This window comes from Schistocerca gregaria, chromosome 3 (assembly GCF_023897955.1).
Source record: "Schistocerca gregaria isolate iqSchGreg1 chromosome 3, iqSchGreg1.2, whole genome shotgun sequence".
Taxonomy (NCBI): domain Eukaryota; kingdom Metazoa; phylum Arthropoda; class Insecta; order Orthoptera; family Acrididae; genus Schistocerca; species Schistocerca gregaria.
In genome coordinates this window covers 299,742,734-299,758,027 of record NC_064922.1, presented here as the reverse complement: position 1 = coordinate 299,758,027, position 15,294 = coordinate 299,742,734, and the positions used below count along the sequence as shown (strand labels likewise).

General features: G+C 38.5%; 1 protein-coding gene across 1 annotated transcript in view; it reads left to right on the top strand.

Moving 5' to 3' along the window:
* LOC126354684 (muscle-specific homeobox protein tinman-like) overlaps positions 1–15,294 on the top strand; it is a 104,611-nt gene that overhangs the window by 55,657 nt on the left and 33,660 nt on the right. Inside the window, exon 2 of the mRNA XM_050004487.1 lies at positions 6,992–7,077. Within this exon, the coding sequence (XP_049860444.1) occupies positions 6,992–7,077 (86 nt within the window). The remainder of the gene's footprint in view (positions 1–6,991; positions 7,078–15,294) is intronic.

Here is a 15,294-nt window from a genome sequence, read left to right as displayed (position 1 = left end):
TTTTTTAAATAGGAAAAACTATGTAACCTTAGAATTTCTGAAAGCCTGGCTTGAATGCGGACAAATTCAGTGCTGCGTGAAATTTGCCTGTAATATAATTTACCGTTCCGGTTAATTACATTTTTGAATTCTACGTCATTGATGATTTATTCAGAGTTCTCACCTTAGACGTGAATTCGTCCTTCTGCCACAATATTAATTCACTAGTCGCCATCGATGTTCTCTTTGTTGACCGTGTGTATCTTCCTTAGTCAGCATGAGTTCACTTCACGAAGATGGTTGAAACCAAGGAATACAAGGCTACGTCGCTTTAAAGAACTCTCGTAAAACTTAGATACTTCTCACTAATTTTTATTCACAACACAATAAGACTTGCTCTGCTCGTCGCACAAACCATAAATACTAACAATATGGCTGCATTTCCTCACACACCAAAAATTACGTCCATCCTCTACAAGGTAACAATCTAAAATGTCTCTCAACTCCTTCTTGGAGTATGAAACAAAATAGAATCCTATATGCACATTACAGAGATTGTATTCTACATCCCTCTCAATTTAATCTTTGGCGCAGCCTTTAAGGTATTATATGTCTCTGCATCGGAATGTGTCATTACATACTCTTTAAGCAATCATCTGTCAGTGCGAAGTTTTACAGAATTTTCAAACGAGGGACCACATCGGATCATCTCAGAATGCTTAACTGGTTCAGTAAATATCGCTGATTGGCGCTAAGGTAGAACTTCTCGGGATGAAATTATCCAGCTTCGAACCTGGTGGCGAAATATATTTTCACCACAAGAATTCGTAGGCAAAAAGAGGATTACCCTTGATTAGCAGACTGTGCACCAGTGTTGTGGCTTCAGCCCCCTAATCTCTGCAGAGTGTCTCGTATAGTGAGGGGATACCACGCTACTGATCCGATAGCAAGCTGCAGCTCCCTTTACTGCTTTTAAAATGAGTGAGATGTGTTCCAGCTTTGGGTTTCACCCTCTCCCCTCTCTCACGAAGATAAACAAAGCAAACATAACACGTCGCAGATGCTTTCGACAAACTCATCTACTCTCTTAAAAAAGGCGACGCCTGAGATACAAAGCTCATAATTTACTAAGAGCTGGGATACAAATAGCGAGAAAGAAAAGATTTCTGTCTTGAGGGAATGAATTTACCTCATATCCCTGCAAACGGTTCCTTAGAAAGTCAGTTCAGTTCTTGAGTCTGTACATATTTCAGTTACAATCACAATTTCGTTCCATCTGGAAAACGAATTTGATGTCCTGGTAACATCTGATATGTTCCATACTGCTATTCGTTAAATTGCCACTCAGACTTACGCCATCCCTGAATCCTACAAACAGCTCACTCACGTTAATACAACTAGAAATAGAAAATAAAAAAGTTAATATATGCTGAAAAGCTGTAAATAAACTGACAGCCAAATAGATGACTAGCTGGCCATCATAAAAAATGTCTCCACCCCCTCCGGAAATTTTAGGTACGTCGCGTTTTGTGCCGATGTAATTTAAAACGATTTTTAGCAATGCGCCAAACACCCAAAAAGCTGACCTATTGACTACAGCATGAGACAAGCACAAATTGAATTGTCCGAATTTCATTATATAATAGTATTTTACGAACTAAAGTGTCTGTAGTACAACAAATTGTAGTAACTGCAACATCACGTTGTTCATTCTTAGATACCAACGTACGTAAAACTGTAGTTCTTTCGTTGGTCACAAATCCAAATCTTCTGCTCAACCCTGTCATGTAAACAATGGTCTTTTTCTGTTCATTTGTCAACACAAAAATTTCCATTTACGTTTGATACGACATCGGCAACTGATCATTCTGTCCAATGATTCCATCATCATTTTCCCCATGTAATAGCAAGAGTTTTGACGAGAATGGTTGTTTTCCTCTTTTGGTAATTATCTGGTAACTTATGATACTTTTGTCTCTCTAACACAGGATACTTTCTACTATCTTATTTTGAAACTGACTCCTTGTTACAAACTGACTCGATCCAGAGTCAAACGATTAACAGCTTTTATAATAGTGTCTGTCCACATACAGCTTTTACTAGGGTTTATCCCGCACACATTTTTTTCCTTTAGTAGCCTGATAGATGACAATTACTGCCTGCTCTTTATGTATTAAATCTAGAATACAGTTAAAAAATTTCAGTTGATAACATGGACACTTTCTCAGAGAAAAATTATTTTCATGCAGTACATTGACATATTATGTGCGTTTAAAAAAAACTGTATTGTAATCGGTGCATTATAACAAAATTTGCAACGATTTCTACCATTATTTGGAAATACCTCATGTGCCGTACAATAATAATAAAGACGAAAGTTTTGTTTCTCGCAACTGGCGTCTTAATGACTACAAATGAACACGAAATTACAAATAATGTGTCACTCCTTATTATAGACTGAAACAAACGCCCTTTCTTCCTACTAGTGAAATAATTTTTTATATTCTCTTGACTTCAGCGGGATAAGTTAGTATTATATTCAATTTCGGAAGTATTTCTTTATTAATACGTTGTAAGTTACATTTGATTTGTAGGTTTTTGCTCTGTTTACAACTATTTTGCGCTTATTCATGTAAAATAATACTGAAGTTTGGAAGAATAAATTATTGTAACAGTTTCGTAAGCTTCGCAATGAAATCTTGACGAACAAACACGTTATCAAGTGCGGACGCGTCTAGTTTTCTTTACCGCTTAGAGACCTACTGTCGATTCAGAGTCGAACGATTTACAGCTTTTATAATAGTGTTTGTCCACATACAAACACTTATTATAGTTTCGTGTACTTCAGAAAGGGCAGTATTTTCTTAGTTAAAAGTAAAATAATTCTAATTCCCTGTTTCCAGCAAAGACACTATGAGTGTTATTCCTTCGTACTAAAGCAGATTATGGAACTTTCAGGAAGTTAATTTTTCTCTCACAATCTGTAAATCACGTCCCAGTAAAGATAGGCTCGTTACTAGCCGTGGCGACGTCAAATTTCAATAGTGTCCACTACTTTACCTAAGTATGTACACATATTTGGCGTGCACGTGTCTCTATGGGGACAGTGATGCTCTAGTAGCACATTAAACGAACCTCAGTTACCAAACTCCAGCAAATATTTTCTGAACATTTCAAGTGACTCATTCCCCCCCCCCCCCCACCCCCCCCCCTCGTGCTGCACATTGTCAGACTACACCCTTCATATTACGAAACTCATCTGTAAAAAAAATAAAGATAAATATCTCTTCTTCCGCTTAACGAAAATATGACCTCGATTCCCTTCATGGATTCCGAGCGTTGAACCTTTGTATAATTATAACCATTATTGATATCAAAATAGAATATAAAATTATAGTTCATCAACAATTATAAATCAAAATCACAGTTGACACCTTCTCTTCTCATAAGAAGCAAAACAAGTGTCTTCACATTACCAATCCTAAGCCGACAATACTGATAAACACTGGTGATAACACGATATATTCGCGTGCCTGATTAGAGATCGTTTATCATGATTTGTACTACCGCCAAAGCAATGAATTTTTAAATTAAGAAACTAGCTAGCTCCCATGTAAGCCAACAAAATTAATGTACGTCATTTAACTCTTTTTACTGAAGTGCTAAAGCACAGAGTAGGTAATCGTATAAGCGTGTTTACCTACATATTACGAGTGCCTCACTACTTGTAGGGCCTACCAGTAAGTGTTAGACAAAAACACATCTGAATAATGTTAAATGTTTATACACAGAGCTTTAGGAAAGGATCTTGAATCACAAACTCTCTCAACAACCACCTACATTAAAATTTCATTTTAAATTGTGTGTTCACAAAATTAAAAAAGAATATGAGAAACAACGCTATTTAGAATAACTGTGTTTATACCTGTACATCTGTAAATCAGTACATCGACTGTGTAGTTGGTATTTTCATTAAAAAGTAAAATAATTACTTCATATGTAGTTTAAGTACTGGAATTCCAGTTATGGTGAAATAAGAATTAATATACTTCACCAAAAACATTGAGGGTAGTAAAAAAATGTTTGCAATATCGTCGTCTCATATTAAGTGAGTTGATCGCCAATTTATCTCATCACTTACCTGTAACACGTTTGTTTGAAAGAAGTAGATGCTCTGCAAATCTGCTGATGTCTGTTACGAGCTTCTGTTAGTACATGCCACTCTCAGATTTTAGTAAAGTTTTCCATATCTCGTTCTTTCTTTAGACAATAATATCGACGTGTCCAACTACAATAAATATTGCACAGGTTTTAAGCAGCGAGATTTCAAAACTGTTCGACAGTGCACCGTTATATTTCAGACCGATTTTGTTGATGCAGCGCTACGCTTCTACCAAAGTAACTTCTTTGAACCAAGACTACCAACAACATATATATATCTTTGCTCTGTGCCGCATTGCAGAGTTATTAACATAATAGTTTTGCCGATACGTTTAATATAGCATTATAATTCTCCCAAATACAGTTTACGACCGCTTTTCGGAAAATCGTTTAACTTTATATCGTTATTCGCACTCGCAGTCGCACAGATATTACCATTCGTGACCACCCGTAGTTCGGCCTGTTTCTCAATAGATGTCACTTGCCTCATTGCTACAGTGTGAGTCTGTTGTCTCTTGAGAGAAAAGGAAGGAACTACCAGGACTCTAAAACTAGCTAAAGAAGTTGTTTTCATAACAGTATATATATGAGAATTATTCGTTGTTAATTACATGTCGTAGCGTGGAATAAGCGGCATCAGTTGGGCGTACTATCCACTGCCTACGTTGCAACTGATACTGGGTAAATTAAAAATTTTGTTGTTATCTGACAAACATAGGTGCCGGTGTAAGACTGTTGCAGTGATTGCCAGACACGAGATGTCGGTAGGAAACTTTCTCGTGTCATGTTGCTCGAACTGTCCATGAAAGTCTACTGTAAAAAGTGAATGATTATGCTGCTACGATCTCCGTGTTTCTTCTTTATTAGTAAATGTGTATGAAACTTGTTTGCCCAGTGACTAACGTGCTTGGCACCGCAGTCAAGGAGCAATTCATTTTTCAGTTTGCGGGTTTCTACCATTGACGTAAAAAAAAAAAAGGGAGGTGGCACTACAGAGTCGGGCTGTACGTTGTTTTGAAGACAGAGTGGGCGCCATATCAAGTAGCCCAGCACATTAGCAGATTACTGTTTACTTGTGCTTCTTGTTCATTATTTCTGTCGTGCGCGCTCAACAACAGTTTTACATACTAAAAATTGTATAGCTTGTATGAATAACATAGTATCAAGAAGGCAATTTCAAACTTTTCCTGTTCTTGAATGCGCATTTGCTCTAGTAATACGACACATTCACGGGAAAGAGTCACCGCAATGAACTATGAGGTATCAATGCGGTGATCCTAACGTTTTGGGCTAGTGAAGGTGGCGGACATCGGCTTCAAGACTGTAACGTAATGCCGCCACCCTTCTTTCTTTACCTATGGACTGAGCATAGTCTACAGCTCATGTTTTCAACACCAAACCAGGACAGTCACGTGATTTTGGGACGACGCTGCCTGTCTTCGATTTGTTGTATTAGCGAAACTTGAATATTACACGTATTCTTCTTGTCTTATACACATTTCTGCACGTCTGAGTTTTAATAACAGTTATGGTGCAGTATTGTCGTTTTCACTGATGCAAGGAGAAATATGTGAGAGGAGTATCGGTTACTTTTCATAGGTATATACAACAAATTTATAATTGTAGCTGCATTAATGATACGAGGTCTTTACATGTACAAAAATATAGAGACGCTGTGTTAAAATGTCTTGAATTGTAGAAGTAATTTCTGCAATTTGATGGTCATTTGTTTACGAGACAAGTGCTAGATAAATTTGCTAGTATGTTTGAGTAAGATGTCAGTCAGGCTATACATATTGATTTTATGTCCATATGCAGATAAAACCTATACACAACAGTCTCATTAATTGCTTCCAATTCATGCAGGTTTTCAAAACCTTTCCATACATCTAAATTTTTATTCATGAAACGGTTTCTTATACATGGTCATTGTTACGCAATTGATGTAAATAATTTCGACAATATGAATTAGAGTCACAAAAATCTAAAAAAAAACATGTTTGGCTATCACTTCTTGAATTACTCCAAAATTCGATCACTGATCTTGTATTTTTTTATTTTCGTGTGAGTAGTGTATGGCTTTACTTTTCTGATGACATGGCGAAATAATATCAGAGATGTTTTATTTGCCCACAAAAAGCAGAAGGCCAAATAAAGAAAAACTGAAAATAATAATGGACAAGCTTGTAGTGCAAATCGCTTGCCGTATTTAGTGCAACAGATACTTAGTTCCAAATGCGTAGCTTTTTCCATACACTTCGGCGCCGTCTACAGCGCCATTGTAAAGTAATTAATTAGAATACAGAAAGCGTAAAAAAGTATTTTTGGCTGTCACTTTTTATCCTGTTACCCAAAATACAAAGTGTCACGGTACTTGTGACGCTGTAGCAGCGTAGTAATAACACTCCAAATACGCTAAGCGTCATGCTGGTTTAAATTCGCCGTCCCAAAATCATGTGATTTGAGCTGCAGCAAAGTTACGGACAGAATTCTCGTTCGACACATCCAAATTCGCACTCCATAGGTATTTATACTCTTAAAGTTTCTACCAATGAGCTCAATACCTTCGGCTCGCTGGTTTCTATCCACTGCTGAATTTCTCTGCTTGAACTCTTGTACAAAGCTATGAATAAGCACTGCCGTCGTGACTACGTTTCTCCAGAGTGTTGAAAGTTTTCTCTTGTACGGTTACTTACAATGTATGTTATCAAGCGAGGAATAAAAATTCAGGTGATGAACTGTAATTCTATGATCGATAATCTGTCATTAAGATTTCTAAATGACAAATTTTACGTTGTTGTGTTTAAAGGGAACGTAGCTGATAGTGTATTATGTAAATGTTTCGTTTCAGAGACGGTGCGAACAGATTCGAAAAGGAGCCAGACCGGTCAGCATCGCCAAAGGATTAAGAGGAAGCCCAGAGTGCTATTCTCGCAGGTCAGTACAGCAAGACATGTTGGCTCATTTACACAAATATAGTAAGAAATACGTATAGTACGTAGTATGAAATGAGCGCTGAACTCCAGTTTATCCTAGGCAAGACAACAAAAATAATACATTTATTAAAGCTATATGCTGAAATGAGATCAGGACGCAGTATGAAATGCAGACAGGAATCCAGTTTATCTTCTACGATACAACAAACGTAAGGTACAGAAAAGAAACTAGTCGTTAAGTATCTTTGTCATGTGGCAGGCCAAGTAGTTTCTCTGCTCTTGATTGTAGTTGTCACACTTTAATTTGATACCATGCAATATTTTGGAATACCGCTGCCGCGCAAAATTTTTTTTTTTACAATGTCGATTCGTGAAAGGTTTTTTTTACCTTCTATTCTGTCGAAATCCATTCCAGCTCTTCTTTTCTTTCTTCCTGTACTTTTTAATTTGTATCTATTTACATCGTAGTCAGCGTACTTTCATTTCGTTTGGTTATAAAATTGGTTCACAATCTCGACAAACGTTTCATAAATCGTTATTATACACATGGACGTGCAGTGAATTAGTTGTGTATATATCAGGGACAGTCAAATGATGACGAGGTAGATGGAAAAAAAGGAATTGGACTTTTATTATTTCAAAAGTAATCGCCATAACCTTAATCGATAGAGGTACTCAGGGTACCCTCCGCCACACACCGTCAGGTGGCTTGCGGAGTACGGATGTAGATGTAGATGTAGATCCCACTACGTGACAAGACAACCAGCGCTCTCATAAACAAAATGTGAGCCGTTGCCTGCGGAATTATTATTGTAGCGAGACATGCAGTTATTCGTCGGAAGCAAACGAAGGTCGCGAATGTCTTTCTTCAGGGCTCCAAAAATACAGAAATCGCATGGGGAGGGATCGGGAGTGTATGGAAGACATATAAGGGCTTCCCAGCGAAACTTCTGCAGCGTAGTCGAAACAACTGCCACGCCACCTTCGTGAAACTCGTGATCACCTTTTTCTTTAACTGTAGATGCCTGCTGCCGATTGACTTTCAGAAACACGACGCAATAATAAACCACAGCGGCACGTTAACGCTGTACTAAAATAGAAGTGCGGCATCAAGTCGAAAAGCCCAGTAATGTTGGCAGAAGGCTTCTCTCTGCTGCAGTAAAAAGCCTGCCCAATTCTAGCCAGGGTTGTATCGGCTACGCTGCTGTAGTTTCGCTGGAAACAATTACGCATTTTCCATATAGTCCCGTTCTCTCTACATTCGATTTCCAATTTTTGGAGTCCTGAAGAAAGACATTCATGGCCGCCGATTTGCTTCGGACGAAGAGGGTCACGCACGGGTACAGTCATGGACTTCATAGGCAACAATCCATGAAGGATTGACTGCCTTGTCTAGCAGTGGGACAAATTTATCAACTGTTTTGGAGAGCCTTTTATAGTATGTGGGCTGTCCAAAGAGTAAATTCAATATAGCATGGGATGTTGTTGGGGATACGAAACAGTCGCTGGCACCGATTCACACAGTAGGTCACTGTGGTTAAGAGCTGCAATAGCGAGAGAAAAAACTGCTTCTCGTTCGTCTGTAATAGAGGTTCAAAATGAGCGTGGTGTCGGGAAATTCCATCTAATGGGAAAATTCATCCTCATATATGATTTTTAGTGCCAACAAATCTCAGATTTCTTGACAATCAACGCGAAATTTGTGTTGCATGTGGACTGAATGTGTTGTCTGAACGTAGTGTGCGTCACTGTTATTTATTTAAGAGGGGAAGAACGATGGTTGACAGTGACGAGAAAGTAATCGTCCGTCGTCGTCAGCAAAGTACTGTTACAGGACATGAAGAATTACATGAAAACCTACATTTCTGTGTATTTCAACACTCACAATACTTTTTACAGATTTTCCTGAGTGTTCTGCAGGATGTCGTAAGTAAACAGTGAGGATAATAGAAATTCTTTTTTGTTCGATGGGTTTCAGGCTTTACTTATAGTCACCACAAAACTCAACAGATTACTGTATCTGTAGATTTGCTTTTTCGTTGTGTTGTAGAAGGGAAAAGCCTATAAAACACAATGTAACTGTGACAATACTTGGTTTTCTACTTTGATGCACAGACAAAGTGGCCGTCAGTGATGTGGATCATAGCACCTCTCCCAACAAACCGAAACAAGCACCCCAAACGTATCCGCCAGAAAGTTTGACTGTTTTGTTTTGCGACGCTGATTGAGGATTTTCTGGAGCGTGGATGGACGATCAATTTTGAAGTCTACTGTGAGATGTTAAGGAAACAGAAAAAAGCAGTTTACATAAAAAAGTGTTTCTTTGCTACCTGTGTCGTGTTTTTGTGCAACAATACTCAGCTGCATTCTCCCGTAGGAGAAATTGTTGTGCTATTTCAAAAGGGACGGTTCTGAACGCCCACTCTACAGCCCATATTAGTCTTGTAACACTTGGATCGCAACGATTTTACACCGACAAAGTTGAAAACTGTTACGACCTCCAAGAAAGGACGTAACCAAAGGGGAGGCGGGAGGGCGGAAGGGGATCCAGGGGGTCCGGGCCCGCTCTATCACTTAAATGAAGCTGCAGATGACCTAGTTGCCATGCAGTGAATTTAAAAGATATCTTGATTTTCAATTTTACGACGGCAAAGGGTATACGCACTGTCGATAGTCAACAAGGCCATCGATATATTTAAATTACTGGTATATCGACAGCACTATAAACTATCGCTCATTCATACTTTAGCCAAGGGCATTACATTGGCCTTACTTGTTCTCAGTTGTTTTTTTAATCAGTTGATTTCTTACAGCAGTGGGATTAAATGAAAGTGCTACCATTTTTTGCTATTGTTCTCTGTGGTGTTGTGATAGTGTCTCAGTGGAGGTAATTTTGTAACACAAAAGAAGAAGAAAATCAATTTTGATTGGTCCTCTAGCATTATCATATTATCATATTAAGAATATGTACTAGCTACAGTAATACTCGACTTATCTATTATTAAAGCAGTTTAATGTTAGCACTGGAGTCGTTATTTGAAGACTTATAGAACTTTGGGATAGCAACATTTCAGTTTCTGACAACACAATGGAGTGTAAACATAACTACAAATAGCATTAAATTAAAATCAGTACACAAAAATAAATTTGCATTTGCCTATGTCACCCAAAAATCGCGCTGATCAACAAAAATATCGCTCAAAAGGCGATGGTTGCATTGTTTAAAAATTTTTCTAAAACTTCTACCATTATTGCCCAAGTGGCAAAATATCGTCCCATATTGTCACCTGGACTATATTCATTTACGAAAACCAGTTCGGATACGGAACGACGGGGAGGAGTTTGCTGATAGTTGAAAGGGTGTATGATGACAGTACATTAGTTTGTAACAGATTTTTTTCAGCACGTTGCTTGTATTCGTCTGAGCCGACTGCGCCCTGCATCCCCGCCCTCGCCCCTACCCCCCTTCCTCCTACTCCCTGCTCCAGTAATCTGTTCACCCTCTTGTGTCACTGTAATAACATGCGTGCTCGGATGTTCTATAATTATTATCAATCTCTGACGTTTCTAAGTTGTAGAAACCATTGTATAGATCAATTTTTTCGTTACATTTGTAACAGCACTAACCTACATTTCGAGAACAGTTATTTATTTCTCGGGCAGAGAGTGTTTAATTTTAATGTTGGTTTGAGTAAGATTTCGACAATATGCGTAGTTCAACGATATTTGTTTTGAAAGGCAGCTCTCCAACACCATTTTCTACTATGTACGTTTGTATAAAGATAGCTTACTTGTGGAACCGCGATATATCATTCCTTCAAATTTTTCTTCAAGAAAGTTAGTCCACCATGAAATGTCTTATTCGTAATACTCTTGGAACAATGAATACAACCATCATAACTCTAATATATTTGTAAGTAAACATCATATAACCGATAACGTATGTTCTACATCACGGAAGAGTTCATTATCATCAAAGATTGTATAACCATATTATCATAGACAAACGCTGATTCATTTGTGATGTCGCATACATTTTAAGTATAGTTGAAATCAGTTCATGAACCAACGTTACGATCCCAAAACTGTAGCTCATCTTATTTATGTTTTCCGTCGTTGTTTGTGAGTATATTTGCTTGCTATAATTTTAAGTTGACTATTCAAATAACCATTTAAAAAGAAGTTCTTGATCACTTGAGGAAATTGAAGAATTTTAATGAAATGAAAGACACGTAATTTGAGATTGAATTGAGGAACTTGATATGGTTTGATGTACTGAAGGAATTTAAAGAAAAGATTGTAGCAGGAGAAAGATAGCTATTCTCAAAAGAAGTTTGCACCTCAGAATTTTATAATTTGACATGACATATACATAAGTATTTATATTACCATTTTGACAGCTTACCTACACTGATATTTAGATTTTGTTGAGGCTGTATTTCTGCAAGGGCTACTTTCTCACAGATGCGTAGATGTTGTTCATGCTGAACATTATGTTGTGTTCTACGCTGACGAGCCAAAGAAACTTTTACAACTGCCTAATATCAAGTTGCCCCCCCCCCCCCCGAGCTCGCGGAAGTGCCGAAACACGACGTCGCATGTACTCGACTAATGTCTGAAGTAGTGCTGGAGGAAACTGTCACCACGAAACCTGCAGAGCTGTCCATAAATTCGTAAGAGTACGAGGGGGTGAAGATCTCTTCTGAACAGCACTTTGCAGCGCATCCCAGATACGCTCAATAATGTTCATGTCTGGGATGTTAAGTGGGCTGCGGAAGTGTTGAAATTCAGAAAAGTATTCCTATCGCCACTCTGTAGCAATTCTGGACGTGTGGCGTGTCGCATTGTCCTGCTGGAATTGCCCATGTCCGTCGGAATGCACAATGGAGATAAATGGATGCAGGTGACCAGGCAGGATGCTTACTTACGTAGCACGTGTCAGTGTCGTATCTAGACATATCTGGGGTGCCATATCACACAAACTGCACACGCCCCACTCCATCACAGAGCCTCCACCAGCTTTAACAGTCTCCTGCTGACATGCAGGGTCCATGGCTTCATGAGGTTGTCTCCATACCCGTAGACGTCCATGCGCTCGATACGATTCGAAACGATACTCGTCCGAAAAAGCGACATGTTTCCAGCGTCGGTGTTGACGGTCCCAGGCGGGCGTAAAGCTTTGCGTCGTGCAGTCATCAAGGGTACACGAGTGGGCCTTCGGATCCGAAAGCCCATATCGATGATGTTTCGTTGAATGGTTCACACTCTGACATCTGACGATAGCCCAGCATTGAAATCTGCATCGATATGCGGAAGGGTTGGACTCCTGTCACGTTGCAAGATTCTCTTCAGCCGTCGTTTGTCCCGTTCTTGCAGGATCATTTTACGGCACCAACGATGTCGGACATTTGATGTTTTACCGAATCACTGATGTTAACGGTACGCTTATAAGATAGCTCGTATATAGGCGTGGCATACCGCTGCGTCGTATTCTGCCTGTTTACATATCTCTGTGTTCGAATACTCACCCCTATACCAGTTTCTTTGGCGCTTCAGTGTATATATTCTGTGTATGGTATGAATAGGTGGTTTTCTACGTTTGGTCTATTGACACGTTCTTGGACATTCATTTGATACATATGACATAATTATGCCTATATTCGGTTTTCTGCTGAGCATTTTATAGCTTTGGTGTGACGAACAGATATTTATACACTGTATTTACTTGTTGTTGTGGTTGTGGTCTTCAGTCCTGAGACTGGTTTGATGCAGCTCTCCATGCTACTCTATCCTGTGCAAGCTTCTTCATCTCCCAGTACCTACTGCAACCTACATCCTTCTGAATCTGCTTAGTGTATTCATCTCTTGGTCTCCCTCTACGACTTTTAACCCTCCACACGGCCCTCCAATACTAAATTGGTGATCCCTTGATGCATCAGAACATGTCCTACCAACCGATCCTTTCTTCTGGTCAAGTGGTGCCACTAACTTTTCTTCTCCCCAGTCTTATTCAATACTTCCTCATTAGTTATGTGATCTACCCATCTAATCTTCAGCATTCTTCTGTAGCACCACATTTCGAAAACTTCTATTCTCTTCTTGTCCAAACTATTTTTCGTCCATGTTTCACTTCCATACATGGCTACACTCCACACAAATACTTTCAGAAATGACTTCCTGACACTTAAATCTATACTCGATGTTAACAAATTCCTCTTCTTCAGAAACGCTCTCCTTGCCATTGCCGGTCTACATTTTACATCCTCTCTACTTCGACCATCACCAGTTAATTTGCTCTCCAAATAGGAAAACTCCTTTACAACATTAAGTGTCTCATTTCCTAATCTAATTCCCTCAGCATCACCCGACTTAATTCGGCTACATTCCATTATCCTCGTTTTGCTTTTGTTGATGTTCATCTTATATCCTCCTTTCAAGACACTGTCCATTCCGTCCAACTGCTCTTCCAAGTCCTTTGCTGTGTCTGAGAGAATTACAATGTCATCGGCGAACCTTAAAGTTTTCATTTCTTCTCCATGGATTTTAATACCTACTACGAATTTTTCTTTTGTTTCCTTTATTGCTTGCTCAATATACAGATTGAATAACATCGGGGAGAGGCTACAACCCTGTCTCACTCTCTTCCCAACCACTGCTTCCCTTTCATGCCCCTCGACTCTTATAACTGCCATCTGGTTTCGGTACAAATTGTAAATAGCCTTTCGCTCCCTGTATTTTACCCCTGCCACCTTTAGAATGTGAAAGAGAGTATTCCAGTCAACATTGTAAAAAGCTTTCTCTAAGTCTACAAATGCTAGAAACGTAGGTTTGCCTTTTCTTAATTTTTCTTCTAAGATAAGTCGTAAGGTTAGTATTGCCTCACGTGTTCCAACATTTCTGCGGAATCCAAACTGATCTTCCCTGAGGTCGGCTTCTAATAGTTTTTCCATTTGTCTGTAAAGAATTCGCGTTAGTATTTTGCAGCTGTGACTTATTAAACTGATAGTTCGGTAATTTTCACATCTGTCAACACCTATATTTACTTATATTGACATTAAGATGTTGCTGATGCTTTCCTTGTGCATTTACTATCTGCACATCTATGCATATTTCGTTGGTTTGCATATTTATGATGTTGTAGTTTCCTTCATTTATCTATAATTTTCTACAGATATTTTTGTAGATTAGTAGGTACAGTTTAATGTAGCATCCAACTGACCAATAAAAACCATGGCATGTTTGATTAATGATTTTGTTAATAAATAGTACATTTTCACAACGTGTAGAGTGGAAATTTGTTATGGTATACTATACATAATTCTACATTAGGTATGTGACGATCGATGTATCTGTTGCTTTAATCAAATGATTACTATAAATTCAGTTGTATAGTATTGTCCTTGGTTCTGGTTCAATTTTTAATCTGTCTCTGAATTGCATGATTGGTAAGTTGATGATGTTATCGTTAATGTTTAAGCATACAGGACCGAAATTTGTGAACTGATTCACCGAAACTGGTAAATATATAATAAATAAAGTCGAAAGGACGGCTGAAAGGGTTCCATTTTATTACGTGAGTGAACGGCTGATGTCCCTCAAACCTTCAGTCTGAAGTTTGGACATACAGAATCATTGAAGATGATCGAAGGTCAAACATGACACGTTTCTCAGGTTGATAAAACATAGAAGTATGTAATCGCGACAATGATTTCTATTTCAAGAATGTTGATTCATGAAGGAGACACAGGATCGACTTCAACTGCAGGACATCGGTGACTTTGGCCTTCTTCCAGGCTTTGGAGTAAATCTGACATTTGATGGATTTCGCACATTTTGATGATCGTGTGTAAATCTGCTGTTCCCTGACAGACGTTGAAATTTAGGCTGTTCCCAGCGACAAGAACGAAAACGATGATGAAGCAGAAGAAGAAGAAGAAGAAGAAGAAGAAGAAGAAGGGGAAGCAGAAATAGAGTCAAGTTTCATCTATGACTAGAAAATGAGGAAAACTTGTACGTTAGTAGAACGGATTATACTATGATGTATTGTCGACTCGCAGAAGAACGTGCGTTAGACCAATGACACAGGAGGTCATCGAAGCAGAAAGGGATTCATTGATTTATTTGCAAAATAAGAGAGACGTCTTCTCATTAATTATCAGGAATTGGTAAGCCCATTTCTTTTCATTCTTTAAAATATATAAAAATAAACTTTGTAAAA